The 17,165-nt window shown below is 33.8% G+C and overlaps 2 protein-coding genes across 2 annotated transcripts in view; both read right to left on the bottom strand.

Annotated features, from left to right (window-relative positions):
- Window positions 1-1,052: 1,052 nt before the first annotated feature.
- LOC111990745 (G-type lectin S-receptor-like serine/threonine-protein kinase RKS1) lies at window positions 1,053-7,588 on the bottom strand. The gene is given in 9 exon segments (XM_065761198.1): window positions 1,053-1,133; window positions 4,294-4,430; window positions 4,433-4,484; window positions 4,581-4,627; window positions 4,630-4,685; window positions 6,171-6,408; window positions 6,557-6,767; window positions 6,973-7,157; window positions 7,486-7,588. Coding segments are annotated over 9 exon segments (1,110 nt in total).
- Window positions 7,589-12,079: 4,491 nt separating this feature from the next.
- LOC136062305 (G-type lectin S-receptor-like serine/threonine-protein kinase RKS1) overlaps window positions 12,080-17,165 on the bottom strand; it is an 8,634-nt gene continuing 3,548 nt past the window's right edge. The window contains exon 3 of the mRNA XM_065761197.1: window positions 12,080-13,434. Coding sequence (XP_065617269.1) covers window positions 12,097-13,434 — 1,338 coding nt within the window. The 3' untranslated portion in view covers window positions 12,080-12,096. The remainder of the gene's footprint in view (window positions 13,435-17,165) is intronic.

Here is a 17,165-nt window from a genome sequence, read left to right as displayed (position 1 = left end):
TCACATGCATCAGCACACACACACACATGCACAGTCACTTATTTCATACATTGTGTTTATGTTTACATGTTCCATCAATTTTAGCATGCCGTTTTAAGTTTGTTTCCTCTATTTTTAAGTTGTTTTACTTATGTTTTGGACTAACTTGAATCTAATCAAGTTTTGTGTTCTGTTTGTGTTGGTGCACATATTTCTTTTCTATTCTGTGTTCACTTGTGCAGATGTCTCCTACCAAACATTCTACGACCAAGAAATCCACAAAACACGCTCATACAAATTCTGACAACTTCAAGTCTATGGAGGCAAGTTTGAAGTACAATGACTGCTACAAAAGTGCAACAATTATCATGGAAAGGATTGTCAAGTTGGATACCCTTGAGGACACCTTCATACCTGAAGTGTTCAAGGAAAGGACGTGGACAAAGCTCTTGAATCCAGTTGGAGTTGTCTACTCGGGGATCTTATAGATTGCTGGGTGAAACATAATGAGTTTGTGATTACTAGGGAAAGCATACAAGAATTTTTGGAAATTCGTCCTCCATCACAGCCAATCACAGTCCAGTATGAGGATCGTTTGGACTCTACTGAAGAAATGGTGTTGACTCTTGGTGGTACACTTAAGAAGACCTCCATGAACACAATTTCATTCAGCCCGGAGATAAGGACTCTTGCTTATGTGATGATCCATAATCTGTATCTGGTCACCAACCTGACAACGTTGTCTGCTTCAAGAACAATCCTTTTATACGATCTCTTTACTCACAAGGAGATTGATATATGTGGACACATCTTCTACCTTTTGAAGAAGAGCATTGATAAGCAGAATTCCAGACCAGTCATGCTATTCCCCTCACTTCTAATGGGCCTCATAGCAAAATCAAGGCTCAAACTTCCAAATGGCCTCACTGTGGTTCAGAGAGACTATTATATTGGTGCACATACGGTGACTAGGAGCACAACTCACATCAAAGGCTCCAAAACAGGTGTGCATACGATACCATGGGATCGTGCATAGGAAGAGGGTGGCGATACAGAAGAGGAGATTAACAGATTCACTGCTGCTCTAGAGACTTCAGCTCAGCCATCATCTTCAGCACCAGCGCGAGGATTAGACAGACTTGATCGTCTCCTAGCTAAAATGGACCAGATGTCTACCGTGCTTAACTCACATGTGCAACACACCGTGAACTAGTTTGCCTATATTCAAGGCTAGATCACTGCCTTATCCTCACAGATTGATAATTTGTCCATGCACTAGGGATAAGATTCAAAGTCCGATCAATTCTAGCCTCTTTGACCATTCCGGTCAAAAAGGGGGAGAAATTTTCGAGGGGGAGCTTGCACATTTTAGAGGGAGCAGAGCATAGACAGAGTTTAGATTTAGATACATTGGTTCATTCAGGCAGTTTAGCGCTATTTATGTTTGGTTTCAATTGTTTTAGTGTTTATAACTCTTGGATAGTTGTCTTTATTGCTTTCTTTTAAAGCTTTAATACTCTGTTTTTAATTTCAGTTTATATTTAGTATTTGTGATCATCTCAATGCTTTGTAGCTTTTTTTTTTTTTTTGGTACTTTTAAGATATTGCTAATATGCGTTTTGTTGGCTTTTATTCCATGCCAAATTTGATTGTAATATTATTCAATCTTTTGTACCCTGTATTTATTGTGAGATTTAATTGTAAGGGTTGTGTGATAGAGAGAGAGTGTGTGAAGACTCAAGCAATCGAAGATTGAAGAGGTTTTCGCGGGTAGCTCGCGACTTAGCATCCCGCGAAGTGATCCATGTGACCTGCACGTGCTGGAATGTGAAGAGTCAGGATAGGATGGAGACAACTTTGTTTCGCGAGTAGTTCATGAGTAAGGCCTTCCCGCGAGACACCCGCGAAACATTCTATTTTGCCAGACTGTCATATCTGACACACACTTTCTGTACCCATACTATATAAACCCATATTACCCACAAATGTTGAGGTATGCTTCTGAAAGAAAACCCTAGCCACAAACCTTGAGAGTTAGAGATTGTTATACCCACATTTCTTTGCACAATTGCTTGTGGATTTTCCTCAACTCCTACCTCTCCATTTCCATACCATTAGAAGGTTGATAGCCCAAATACTTACCACACCCTTTCAAAGTGTCAAGTGAGGTTTTGATGCTACTGGGAAGTATTGGAAGAAGCCAAATATGGCAGATGCAACAAGGAGCTTGTTGTGGGATTCGGAGAGCTAGACAAGACACGGTTCCGAGAAGCCTTGTTGGAGTAGGAGCTTGGAGGGCTTAGGTACATCGAGTAGATTAGGCTTGGAGGGTCTCTTGCTAACCCATGTATCCCAACTGATTGTCTAGTGGATCGATTACTGCTTAGAGGGCGGCAGAGAGGTTTTTTGCCAAGTTCTTCAGTTTCCTCTTCGATAACACATCGACGTGTTATCTTGTGTTTGCACCTCTCTTCCCTACTCTTTTACATTCCATTTTACTGCTGTGTTGTCATGAATATGGATTAGAATATCTTGTTTGTTTATCCACTCGCATTTACACTATTCCGTACTTAATATTAAGTTAGTGAAAAATCTATCGAGCCGTAACTTTAATTTGGGGGTCTAAACAGCTTTTATTTTTTCAACACATTTTCGAGCTTTCATATATACATATATATATATATATATATATATTCCCTATTTTTTTCACACTTCACCCTGCTACACAAAGATGATATACCCTCGGGTTATATATTTTTGTTCTAATTTAATTGCTAATGTTGTTTAGGTGTTTTTTTTTTAAGTTACACATTAGCAGGCTTTTAGAAAAGAGAAATGATATGTCCACAACGTTTTCACAACATTTTTTTACAACAAATCCTAAGTGGCAGGTTGTTACTAGTTGTTATTGTCGGAGCAAAAAAGTGATCTTAGTGTTAGTTTCAAATTTGAACCAATAATAACTAATCACCNAAATGAATGTCCACAACGTTTTCACAACATTTTTTACAACAAATCCTAAGTGGCAGGTGTTACTAGTTGTTATTGTCGGAGCAAAAAAGTGATCTTAGTGTTAGTTTCAAATTTGAACCAATAATAACAATCACCTGTGATTTGTTGTAAAAATAGTGTAAAAATGTTGTGGACGTAGCATCTTTCTTTAGAAAAATGTGAATTAAAAAAAACAGTTACACAACTTACATATATAGCAGCCATAAGAGAGCGTATCAATAGGCTTCTGTCAGTTTGCGCATCAAAAACATACACATAAACTATTGGTGTATTAATTTTCAAAAGTACATAGCAATAGAAAAGTAAGTAGATAAAAAAGAAGTACTGATTCATCACAAATTCTAGACTATACCATTGTGTACTAATATAAATTATCTTCTTCTTTTTCTTTTTTGTTGGAATAATTTTACATTATAAGTATTTATATTCATACAAGAAAAAAAAAAAAAAAAAACAATATAGAGATTTAGAGGAAGTCAATCCTACGTTAATGGCAAAAATTAGTTGCATTTGCTCCATATAAGTGGCGGAGTTAGGATTTGAGTTGAGGGGAGAAAAATTATATATGTATACGCACTTACACAAATTTATATGAATATATAATTTTTTGAGATGAATTTGAAAAATTAAAAGCTATTCATTTAAATACTAAGTGATGTTTAGTATAATTATACCCAAAAAAAAAAAAAAAAAAACCTCTAAAAAAAAAGCTAATTCATAATATTGTATTTATGTATTGAGATATTTCTAATGTGAGTGATCTGTTTTTTAATTTTTTTAGAGCCAAAAACTCAAGTTATGAATGAAACTGTTAGTAGTTAAATAGATACTGAGTGCAATATATATGAATTATATTATTTTGGTTAATGTGTTCCCATAAAATGTTCAAATTATAATATGGTAGGACAACTAAAAAAATCCAATGCAAAGCACCTAGTGGAGGACTTAAGGTTCCTCAATAATTCATTTAGAATTTATGCTCTTTCAAGGCCAAAAAATAAAGTGGCATTTAATAAACCCAAAAACAAAAAAGTAGGCAGGAGTATTTAATAGCTAAAGGTTTTTTTTCACCCTAAAAAAAAAAAAAAAAAAAAAAAAAAAAAACTAGAGGTATTTTTGGGCGATCGCCACCCCCCCCCCGCTCAATCCCTTGCTCCGCCCCTGCTCCATATAGTCTAGGGTTTTAACGACCATCAATTCCGAAATGATATTTCATTTTCTGATGTTATCATGTCTCTATTATTGTTAGCACTTGTCAAAATAAATGCTGGTTGTTTTGGAGAAGGAGAGGTGTGTCATTACCCAGCATGGAAAACAACTGTTAACATGGTTGGCCATCTCTTGCATGTTCTTGCACACACAAAAGCCCGTTTGAATGCATTTCAAAACTTCATTAGCAGGATATGTCTCACCTAGTAATGCATCCACAATTTCCATTACTTTCCTTCTCTCCATAGGCCCAAACCTACAACCAACATATTCATCATATTAGGCTAAATAATATAAGCCTAATTTGTATCATTGTTGCACATACACATGCACTTACATGTCAATCATATATGCAGAGGGACCATTATGGTAATAAGTACATTCTTTTTACCAACAATTATCTCTAGTAGCAACACTCCGAAGCTATAACATCTGATTTTATTGAAAATATTCCTTGCATTGCATACTCTGGTGACATATAACCACTGTTGCAAAACAATGAAAATGAAACCATTATGCCTTGCACATTATTATATATAAATAAATAAATAATATATATATTTAAAAATTAAAAAATTAAAAAAAAAAAAAAGAAGAAGAAGAAGAAGAAGATCAAAGATGGCCTTTGGGCACTAACAAAGCATATAATATTAGAAGTAACACAAGATGAAAAATGACACAATGACATCTCATGAGGATATTTTGCAATAGCAATTCGGGAAAGAATAATGCTAGAGATACAAACTATTTTACAAATTGCTGATGTGGTGAGTGATCATTAGTAAATGAAAAAGTGATATTAATGGTGGGCCTGGATGAAAACCAATAAAAGGTTGGTCACATCAACATTTTGTAAAAATATTGTAAAATAGTTTATGACTGTAGCATTACTCTTCAAGAAATTTGGAAGTTAGCAAGAATCAAGGAGATGATGGCAATCTGCTGTCAAAGTTAAAGAGAAAAATTAGTAAGCAGACATATCTAAAAGATAATGTCCCTTGATTAAGGCTAATCTATCAGTCAAGTACGTATTTAGCGGAGGAGCTATTAGTGTTGATTTGTTATGAAAATATTATGAACATAGTATTTCTTTTCAACTTTAGTACATTCTATGATAATTCTCCTAATATGTGGCAAATTGGGGTCCAGTGAAAATTAAAAAGACAATGTCTATCTTTAGCGGAAGTCAGAAAGTAAAAAATTTAGAAAGCAGAAAATCACTTCCTTAATTGATTTCCTTTAACTTATTTCTCTTGTTAGCATTTTAGTTGACTTTGGAATCTTATTTGAGTTTGAATTCTTTACTAGGATTAGGTTGATTTCCTTTCAATGTTTATTTTTATCATTATTATCATTCTTGTACTGTGCGAAAAATTATTGAATACTCCAGGAGTACCATAAATGCGTACTCCCCCCTCTCACATGAATTGTGGGTCCCACCATAAATTTAATTAGTGGGACTCAAAGTTATGTGAGAGGACGGAGCACGCATTTATGGTACTCCGGAAGTACCTAATAATTACATGTGTTGTGCTCCAAGTTTATAGTAGGTGGACTTTTATTTCACCTATTTTTATTATAAAAGGGTGTATAAGAACCTTGGAAAAAATAGAATCTTTTGTATAGTACCTTAGATTACCTTTTGTATTATACCTTCGAAAATCTTTAGTTTTTTATCAAGAGTTGCTATAGCTCTCTTTTATCTCCTTCTCTGCATCTTGATCATGGCTTGACAACCCATTGATCAGAGTAGAGTAGTAATGTTGACTATTGTTTCACAATTTATTCTGCAACATCATTATGCCGTAACTGTAGGCTTAACTAGCCTTGTGTCCAAAAATAATTATAAAGATATTCTTGAAATTTTTCTTAGAAAGACCTGCAATTTGTACTCTTTTTTATATATGAAAATAGTAGTCAAGTAATTGGAAAGAAAATATAAATATATCTTTGTTTTCTAGCACACTTACTATGTTCCAACAACACGATTTGTATTAACTTCAATTTGGTCACCTCCAACAATTCTAGCCATACCAAAATCTGAAATTTTTGGATTCAGAGTATTGTCGAGTAGAATATTGCTGGCCTTTAAATCTCTATGGATAATTCTTAATCTTGAGTCTTGATGAAGATATAAGATCCCTCGAGCAATTCCACAAATAATCTCAAATCGCTTTCCCCAATCTAAACATGACCTTTTTGTTTCATCTGAATCAAGAGATTTTGGATTAGATTGAATTAATGCTTACATGCTTTTATATATATATAATCTCAACTATTAGGAATTGATATGTTTGTAACTGGAGGACTACTTTCTAATGATGATGAGCAAATTTTATGTGAAAAAAGAACATACCAAAAATAAAAGAGGCTAAGCTTTTATTAGGCAAGTACTCATAGATTAACATCTTCTCTTCCGCTTGAATGCAACAACCTAAGATTCTCACGAGGTTCCTATGTTGCAGTTTAGCAATTAGTGCAACTTCATTTTTGAACTGTTCTACTCCTTGTCCTGAGTATTTTGATAATCTTTTTACTGCTATTTCCATTCTATTTTGTAGCAAACCCTGAAATTAAAGTCCAAATTTCATGTTGTCATAGTGCATAATTGTTGAGAGAAATTCAACTTAGTGAATTATTAGGGCAATCCCAATTTCACCAAACGAATTCATGATCAATGAATGCCTTTAAACATTTGGGATGGAATTTATGATGCATTAACACACTTGAAATAAGATTAAGCAATTTTCAAGATTGTTTCTAGGAGACTACCTTATAAACTGAGCCAAAACCACCTTTGCCAAGCTCATTAGCAGCAGAGAAGTTATCTGTAGCTACAATAATGGTCTTCAAATCAAATATTGGAAAATTTGAATTGCTTTTAGATCCATCAAATTCACTTCTACTTGGAGAGTCTTCGAAGCTTGGTAAACTAGAGTCAGTGCTAAGCCTCTTCTCTGTCATAAAACAAGTAACAAATGAAGTTACCATATTTGTCCAATTATGAATTCCCACTTAAAAGCCCTATTTAACGAAACTAAGGAAATACACTAAAAGGTACCGTTTGCTTGGCAAGAATTTTGATTCCTAAAATCTAAAGATTCTCGTGAGTTTACACTTTTGGCTTACTTAGATTTTTTATAAAGGAAATATTTTGGATTTTATTCCATTCTTGTGAATAGGAAACTGTCGAACCTGTTTTTAGAGTGGTTATAGAGAGTCAAATTGTGGTCCCTACAAAAATCCCTCCCTCACAATAACACTCCCATGACTCGAACCCATGACCTTGGCTCTGATACCATTTGTCGGACCGTGAGCTACGCCATTTCACCTCAAAACCAATTGGTGATGAGGAAGACACACTCAAATCTTTTATGGCATTCGACATTATGCCACACATGCCTGTTTTTAGAGTGGTTGTAGGGAGTCAAATTGTGGTCCCCTAACGGAAACATTTATACATACATACAAACATTCAATTGCATCAATAATAGGAGAAAAATTATAATTCACACAAGCACAATTATAAAATTAGTGGAAAATAAGGGGAAGATTGAAGTTTTTAATTTTCTATATCATTGACAGGATACCCCACTAGGTAGCTTTTATTAAGCCCTAACAAGGAGGGTGTTCATCAAACCGCACCAAAACTGCTCGCAAAATAGCATAATCGCATCGCACCGCAAGTAATAGTGCACCACATGGTGCAATGTAATTTGTGGTTTTATAATAAGAAAATAGCACAAACCATACTGCATTGCACCCTCTCAATATATTATTAAGATATTTATTTATTTTTAATTTAAAATATATTATTAATAGTTTAGTTTTCAACATATATATATATATATAGTTTGATAACCCTAACAAGTGTTGACTAGGAAAGTCAGTCTAAAATAAAGAAAAACTAGCTCAATAGTTTAAACTAGGGAACAATTAGTTTGGGGCAGGGTAGAAAAAGCCAAAAATTTGAAAAATATACTGACTTCAAGCCGTTCAAACTGCATCTTATACACCATATGCACATGTGAACGCAAAAATAAGGTGCAGTGCAATTTTGGTTTTGGCTAAACTCTAAACCACACCACACCGCACCACACATGTGACCGCAAAAATAAGATGCAATGCAATTATGGTTCTAGCTAAACTGCACCGCAAATTGCAATGCTAAAAATGGCCAAAAACCGCACTGTAACGCACCACAAAGCAAACACCCCTACTAACAAGTATTACTCTATCCTAAGAAGTAAGTGGTTTTGGATAATAAGAGTTCCTTGAGCCTAATGATGGGGTTGGACAAAAATCCTAAATGTTAGTGCAAGTTCTGATTAAAAGGTGAAAAATTGTTCAAGTGGTTTGATAATTGACACCTTGAAGGTGTTTTAATCCCTGAATTTGGCCATAGAGTATCCCCAAATTTAGCAAGAGAGAAATTGTTTGTCGAAAAATGGTAAATCTGTTGTTTTTTTTTTTTTTAACCTTCATCAGTCTTCTGAAAGTGCAAAAAAAAAAGGAGAGGTAATGGCTACTATGACTGCTAGTGGTCCGATGGTGCACACAAGTGATGAAGTAGAATTTCTTGCTTGCCGAAGAGCCATAGAATTTGCAGTGGATGCTAGATTTTCGAGGATGATAATTGAAGGGGACAACATTAATGTTACTCATGCCATCTCTTCTTCTTTGGAAAACACTTCATCATTTGGTAATGTTGTGGATGATTTTCGACATTTGATGTAGGGTTTGCAATGGGTTAGTGTTTACTGTATTAGGAGGGGTGGGAATCAAGTAGCACATGCTTTGGCCCAATATACTAGAAATACTTTAGATAAGGATGTATACTGGATGGAAGACTCTCCCTACCAGCACTTGATGCTTTGTATCATGACATTTCACGTCTTTAATTGAATGAACATTCCCTTTTCCCAAAAAAAAAAAAAAAAAAAAAAACGAAGAAATTAAAAGCAAACTTTTATATGTATATTTTTAAAAAGTTAGATAAGATAAGTATGTAGTACGTATTTTTTTTTTGGAGAGAAATAAGTATGTAGTACTTGGGCCCGTGATTGCTTCTTCTTTTCATATTCTATAAAACCTACGCTACCTCAAGTTCCCAACCTACAGGCCCACCCCAATTTGTAAATCAATAAGTAAATGACAGCATGAGACTCGTGTCTGAATGTAATAGCTATACAATAAAGCAGGTAGCTACCAAGTAAAGCACTAAAGCTTTTTTTCTCCCAATAAAATAATGGACTCCACAGAAGACTTTTTCCTCTCATTCTCCTCTCTTTTTGTTTTCCTCTTTAACCAAACAAAGTAAAGTTTCTTTTCTTTTCTCTCCTCTTCCATCAATTCAGACAAAGCCTAAAACACAATGAGAAAGTAAAGCATGAACAGAGGTTTTAGAGGAATTCCAAACCTGAAGTAGTGGACTCAATTCACCGAAGAAGAAGATCTGAAGCCCATCGAAGAAACTTAACGAAAATCACTTTCCAGTAACGTACAATTTGTTTTTGAGGTTTGAGATTAAATGTTTTGTGTTTTGAATTTTGTTCTATTTTATTAACAGAGATTTTCAGCTTATATGAGTAGGAGATTAATGAGTTCTATATTCTAAAGATGTTTTTCCTAGTTTTGCTTTGATAAAGGAAATTACTATACTTTTAGTGACGGCTAATTTGTGGGGTTTTATTGGCTAAAATTTAGGGACTTAAGGTTTTATTGGCTAAAGATGTTTTTCCTAGTTTTGCTTTGATAAAGGAAATTACTATACTTTTAGTGACGGCTAATTTGTGGGGTTTTATTGGCTAAAATTTAGGGACTTAAGGCGGTTGTCTCACTTGCATATTGAATTCAGCGGCCTACTATATACCCATCCAAAATTTTTTTTCTTACCTTTTTTTAATTTTCCAGCCAAATATAGATTTATTCCTGGTAGATTATTAATTCATTATTTGTGAAATGTTAAGATTCCGGCGAAATAATATATACCTTATTAATTCATTATAGCTTGGAAAATGCTAAAATTATAACTAATTTTATTATGGAGTTTAAAAGTAGTGTGACAATATATAAATTACTGTTAAATCAACATCATAATAAACGAAATATCAAAATTATATTTTTATTTTATATTTTATATTTTATATTTGAAAATTAACATAAAAATTTGTATAAATTCAATATATATATATATATATATATAAACAGAGGCTCATCCCCAAGACCAAAAGTTTTGTTAAGTAGCATATTATTTTTCTTTTAGACTTTTATTTCAACAAAGATTATATTTATGCTAAAATATTAGTTCATTGAAGGTGCCAATAGCTTAAATGCACATATTAATTATTTATATCTATATATATATGCATTATATATATTAGTTTTTTAAAAAAATTATATTGGAATTCAGAATATCATGCGGGAGACTATGAATATTAGGTTCTGTCAAATGGTAATTGCTACAGTAATTTTTTATTGATCTTTCAGCGGACCTCTTTTACACTCTTCTCCACAAAAGGATTAAAAAAAAAAATTTTTAAAAAAAAGTCAAAGTCGTGTGAGTCTTATTTAAAAAAAATTTGGTGAAAGATTGTCCTTCGTAAAGTCGAAGCCCAGCCCAGCCCAGCCCATTAAGCTGTTAAAACAAATTGATTTTTTTATGGAGACTCACTAGCCTGAAATACAGGCACAATAAAACATGCAGAGTAAACAAGTTGTATTTAAAAATGCTGGATGTGTTCAGCATACTTCACAATATGACCCCAAGTTGCGAACTAAAATATTTTTTTAATAAGGATATTTTAATATTTCAAAATATATGCATATTTCATGCATATATATAATATTAAAATTCTATTAGAAGGATATTTCATTTAATCTATCATTATCATACTCTAATAGCATAAACATTACATCATAAAAATTTTACGATATTTTCATAAGCCAACTAAATATTAAAATGATATCATAAATATATATCATATGCTAACTCCAAAGCATTAAAGAAACAAAAACTATAATTAAGCAAACAAACAACTTATTACACCATATAATAAATATCAATAATATGAAATGGATTAAAATTATTTTATCATTATTTAAAATACAATATTCTTACGTTGTTATTTTATCCTTAATTACTTTTTACTTTAAGTGAAAAAGTGTAATGGACATTTGTGTGCAATTTTAAGTTTTTTCTTTTCACGATGAATTTGTTACTTCAACTAATTTTTATGACTTTCTCAAAAGAAAAAAAAAAATTTTATGACAATTATACTATAGTCTAAATTCTTCATACCTCTGAGATTAAAAAAATTATCCCCTTCAATTCAACAAAAATCTCTTTATGTTATTGCGATATTATTTCTTGTTATTACTTCAGTATATTTTGAATATTTTATATAATTTTTCACATGGTAGTTTATAATCTTATCGCAGGGGCACTTTGCTAGTCTATAATAAGTATAGTATCACTCTTATAATTCACACGTTAATTTATTAACCAATTGCGCGTACCTTTTCTTTTCCTCTTTATTAAACATTGTACACAGAGGAAAATTAGTAATGAAGTTACAACCAGAGCCACTACCAATACCATAATTGCCTGCCTCCTCTTGTTGGCAAAGAACCCCTTGAAATGATCTGGAAACAAGAAAATTTCTCCATTTATGCAACAATAGTGGAGCACAATTTTTGAAAACTATTTTTACAACTAAGACCATAAATTGTAATTATAATAACATCAACCCTAAATAGGCATACTCCCAATATTATTTTTATCATGCATCAATTATAAAATCACTTATTAAAAAAATATAAGAGTGATATTGTTGTGTGCATGTATGGTAAAAATAAAATAAAAAATTGCCTCAAATAATTTGTCTCAGTAAATTGTCATGTACCTAACTCAAAGGCATCAACACGTACATACAAATTTTGGCCCCCATCCAACACTCTTGTATCCATCAATTCACCATACCATCTCATGCAACCAACTTCCTCTTTCACATCTACTCCTCCATACGCCGTGCAAGAACAATTCTCCAAGCATTGTCGCTCACACTCCTTCAAACTCAGCTTCTCATCGACTCGTGCAAATGAACTATCTGGAAGCTTCACATTTTCCACCTTCACAAACTCTTCACCACTCTTGCAAACGGATGCCCTCCCATGCTTCTTCACACACCCACTAGTAGCATTTCTCGCAGACCATTCACTTGGTGATCTTGGATCGAACCCAGGTAGACAAGTGCACTCATATTCAGTACCATTTTGAACTTGACACATACCAAATGCACCACACTTCCCATAATTGTCACACCGGTCTAATGGCAGTGTCCCAAGAATGTCCCATTCTTGATCTGAAATTGCACTTACAGAGCGTTGAATTGATCCAGATCCATTCACCACTAATCTTGAGAATAATGATGCGCCTGGGTAACGTAAACCCCAAATTGTAGAAGTCTCATAATGGTTGTTAAATAAATTGAAATTCATGACCGAATCATTACTTGACAATGTTGGTATTCCACTCCATCCAATACCATTCCAATGACCAGAACGCCACCACAAAATGTTACCTTTATACAAAAACAACTCTGGGGAGGAGCTATTGGTATTGAGAATGAAGGAGCAATTCCCAATTCCTGGATCATCTTTGGACTTCCAGGATGTTAGTATTCGATTTAGACCGGTCTTTCTATCCAATCCAAGTTTCATGCTTGGAAGAAATGTATCAGTTGGATTGTCAAAACTTTGCCATAGTACCTCACCTGTTTCATTAATAAACAAGACTAGATTTCCTAAATCATTGAGCTGAGCAAGAGTAGTTTTGTTGTTTGATTTTGTGACAATATTTGTGGACCAAATGGGTTGTTTTTTGTCCTCGCCATAAAGCACTAGGTTTCTATGAAGATCAATTAAGAGAACCCCCGAATTATCAGTGATAGGATTGTCTCTGTTTGCAACCCATACCACGGGTTGTTCTGGAGCTTTATAAAACCAAATGCCAACATAGCGTTTGGTGGACTCTCCGGGACTAAAGAAACCAAGTGCAAAGGTTTCTCTTTTAGAGACTAAAAGGTCATCATCTCTGATGGGTTTGCTGATGGTTAAGGTGTCTTGTAAAGTGTCAAACTGGGGAATAAGGAATGCAAGCAATGTGTGTAGAAGGAGAAACCCCTTAGTAAAGTACATGATCATGACGAGTAAGATAGTCAGTAGGTCTTTTTGCTAACTAGAAAAGAGGCTGAGTAGATAAGGTTATTTAAAGTGTTGGTATTTGATGCATGAAAGTTGGGTAATGGGTGATAGGAGGTTGGGAGGTCCGAGATGATGTGGAACACTTCTGAACCTACGGAACTGAAGAGTAGATGTGGATTCCAGGTGTGGGATTTGCAAGCAGACTGATGAGTCAATGATACATGCACTTTGGAGTTGCCCTTTGTCTAGGAATGTTAGGGTCCTGGTGAACGGAAAATTTCAGAAATGGCTATTGGAGACGGAGATTTTTTTTGTGCTGTTTCAGCGGGTGTCAATTGAATGCTAGTAACACGAGCTCGATTTAAGGGCAATGATAAGCTGGGCAATTTGGTATGTTGGAATAATGGATAGGGAGTGGGTCTCAACTTTTAAGTGGGAAAAAGAGGAGTAAAAGAAAGGGAAGGAAGCGAAGGCAAAGGAAGTTGCAGCAAGGCAAACCCCTCTCTGAATTATTTATAGTCCTTTATATTATATTAAACCGGGAATTCCGTTTCTCAAAAAATCCGGGAATTCCAATTGCTCAAGAAAAAAAAAAAAAATGCCGGGAATTCCAATTGTAAGAGCCCCACCCCATAGAAAACATGATGAGTCTACCCCATGTGAGGAGGAGGACTCATATGTGTAAAACATAATATACCTCTTCCACCCCACCTACCTCACCAAACGAATCTCTTTTCAAGTTTCAAACCCACACTGTTTAGTCTTTTTCTATCATTTACTTGCTTTTTATAATTTTACTATTACCTTATGATATTGAAAGAGAAATGTTATGATCACAATTTATTACATAATTTTTATCACAACTCGCTATGTGACAAATTATGAGTGGTGAAAAACATAGTAGGTGCATGTGGACACTTTTACTACTTAAAACTTATCATATGACGAGTTGTGACAAAAATTATACAATAGGTTGTGATCTTAGCATTTCCCGTATTGAAACTCCCTACCCTCCTTTGTCAAGCCATTAATTTAGCTTACTTAAGAAACTTCTGTTTTTCTATTCCCATTTTCCATGAGTCTCGCAGCAATCAATAAATACAAGGGTAGTTGTTACAAATAGTGAGCAACAGATTTTAGACCATTATTAAAATTTGTTCTCAACAAATTTCTCTACCTTGCTTTTCAGCGAATGTGGCTTGACCTATACCTAGAGTAATTTCTAGGTACTCTCGGAACACGAAAAACAATGCTCTCTCCTCTCTTATTTATAATAGGGTTCACTATAAATGTGAGAGGAAGAAGTATCATTTTTTCATGCTCTGAGAGTACCTAAAAATTTTTCTTATACTTGTGCCACTTAAGTATTCATTTGAAAACTGATTATATTTTTTATTGAAAATTTTTTGCTTAAAGTACTGTATATAAAAGTTAGATAAAATAAACTGAATGTTTTCTTTTTTAATTGAAAATATTCTAACCAAAAAAAGAAGTAGAGTGGAACCACAATAAGCAAAAAAACATAGAGTAGGACAGTAAACAGTACCTGCCCATAGATTTTGGACCAAAAACAATACATGGTCGTGTGAAGAAATAAGCTATCGAAGCTAGAAAGTAAGCTTCTTTGCTATGGACATGAAACCAGCAAACAGAAGAAAAATTAAGCAAAAATCCAGTATTAATTGAACCCAAATGCACACCAAGGCGAAAGAAGATCTTCTGAAGCTAAAGTGACGGGGTTGAGCTATTAAATCACACCAAATCTTTGATACACACTTCAATTTGGTATGATATTTTTATGGAGATAGAAGAGAATTTGTTTTTTCTATACACCGCCATTTTCTTTGGAAAAATGTTTGGACTATACCTTTTGCCGCAACGTGCTTATATGGTAAGTCGTGAGTAGTGGAGTAAAAGGGTCCACAACTCCACCACTGACGACCTGCCATGTGAGCAAATTGTGGCAAAAGTTGTAATAGTATTACTCTTTTCTTTGTATTTGTTGCAGTGTTTAGTGGGACAAAATTGCTTTTTGCCCATTTTAAAAAAAAAAATCCAGCATTTTGCCCTCTTTCTCAAACTAATTAGGGAAATACCCCTCTTTTGAAAATCGAGTTTCTGAAAATCGATTTAGGCCCTATAGCGGCGTTTTTAAGGACTCTATAGTGACGTTTTAAGGACCTATAGTGACGTTTTGTAACTCGATTTTCATAAAGTCGAGTTATAGGTAAAAAAAAGAAAAAAAAATTGCATGTAACTCGACTTTATGAAAATCGAGTTATAAAACGTCACTATAGGTTCTTAAAACGTCACTATAAGGTCCTTAAAAACGCCGCTATAGGGCCTAAATCGATTTTCAAAAACTCGATTTTCAAAAGATGGGCATTTCCCTATTTAGTTTGAGAAAGAGGGCAAAATGCTGGATTTTCTTTTTGAAAGGGGCAAAAAGCAATTTTCTCCATGTTCAGTGGCTAAGAAAGTGAAATATAAGAAAATAAGATTTTTACTTTTTAATCATTTTTGTTATTTGGATTCAGCAAGTTAAAAATAACAAGGACCAAGTTGACTATTGAGAAAAGCATGAACCAAATTGAAAGTAATCTCAAAATGTAAAGATCAAAATAGTAATAATTGCACACAAGAACATAAAGATTCACATGGAAAAAACATTTCTCCTTGAATTGAAAAACCATAGGATTAACTCTGAATCAATCCACAATTATAAAATCAATTACAATAGCCCCTTCTTAATATTATGCCTAACTTGAGACCCACTCCAAATTTAATAATGTCTCTTTTTAGAAATTTATGTGAACTTATCTGAGATCTTCACTCATATTGAATACAACAACTTTAAGTGGTTGTGGCACTCAAAAGGAATCTCCCTAGAGAAAATCCTATTTTTATTTCCTTTGTATGTCTTACGGCTAAAGAAAGTCTTATTGTTTTCTTTTCTCTCACACACACTATTTTTCTTCTTATTAGGCTCACACTGTGGCAAGACCTTTTCTTTTTCTTCACTTTGCAACATCAATTAAAACGTTACAAATTCTCTTTGATTTGTGTGCTTTACAAAAAAACTTTTGTAAAGAAAATCCAGACCTTGTAGTCTCTTTCTTTGCGCTACCTCCTAAGTGAAAAATCATTTTTTCCTCTCTTGGTTTCACTTTCAATTCTACAACTTTTTCATCTTCCCATAGGGGAGGACCCCTGGCTAAAGACATCATATTCTCTGCAATACCGTCAAATTTATAAGACTTCAATTTATATTCATTGGTTAACAAGGAATATATTACTTTTTTTTTTTACAATGAATAGGATTTCTTTTGACTTCAAGAATAGTTTTTTCTTCCACATCAAATAAACCAAAAATATTGTCAAATTAAAAAAATAGAAACTCGTTTAGTTTTCTAAGTCGCAATAGAAATTTAAGGCAATTTTTCAAAAATTTATACCTTGACTCAAATTTCTTGAAAGTCTTCTTTCGTTTTTATAGAGTTCCACCTTAACGTCTTTTTCTTCGGGAACAAGGTCTTTTTGACTTTGAAGGCCAAGGTCGTGACTTTTAAGGGTGGTAAAGTGACAGGTGGTAAAAAATCAAAGTATACACTTTTTTTCTCCCTAGTCCACCATTCCATTGTACATTATCTTAATTTATTCAAGAGAAATATCATGTTGATAACACTTTCATAATAAATTTTAAGTTGCATAGTCAAGGGTAGAGATATACTTAGCAACGGGGTCCCATGCCCCCCCCCGAC

Source organism: Quercus suber, unplaced genomic scaffold (genome assembly GCF_002906115.3).
Source record: "Quercus suber isolate HL8 unplaced genomic scaffold, Cork oak 2.0 scaffold_401, whole genome shotgun sequence".
In the NCBI taxonomy this organism is placed as follows: Eukaryota; Viridiplantae; Streptophyta; class Magnoliopsida; order Fagales; family Fagaceae; genus Quercus; species Quercus suber.
Note: the sequence above shows the minus strand (reverse complement) of the source record. Positions and strands in the feature narration are given on the sequence as shown.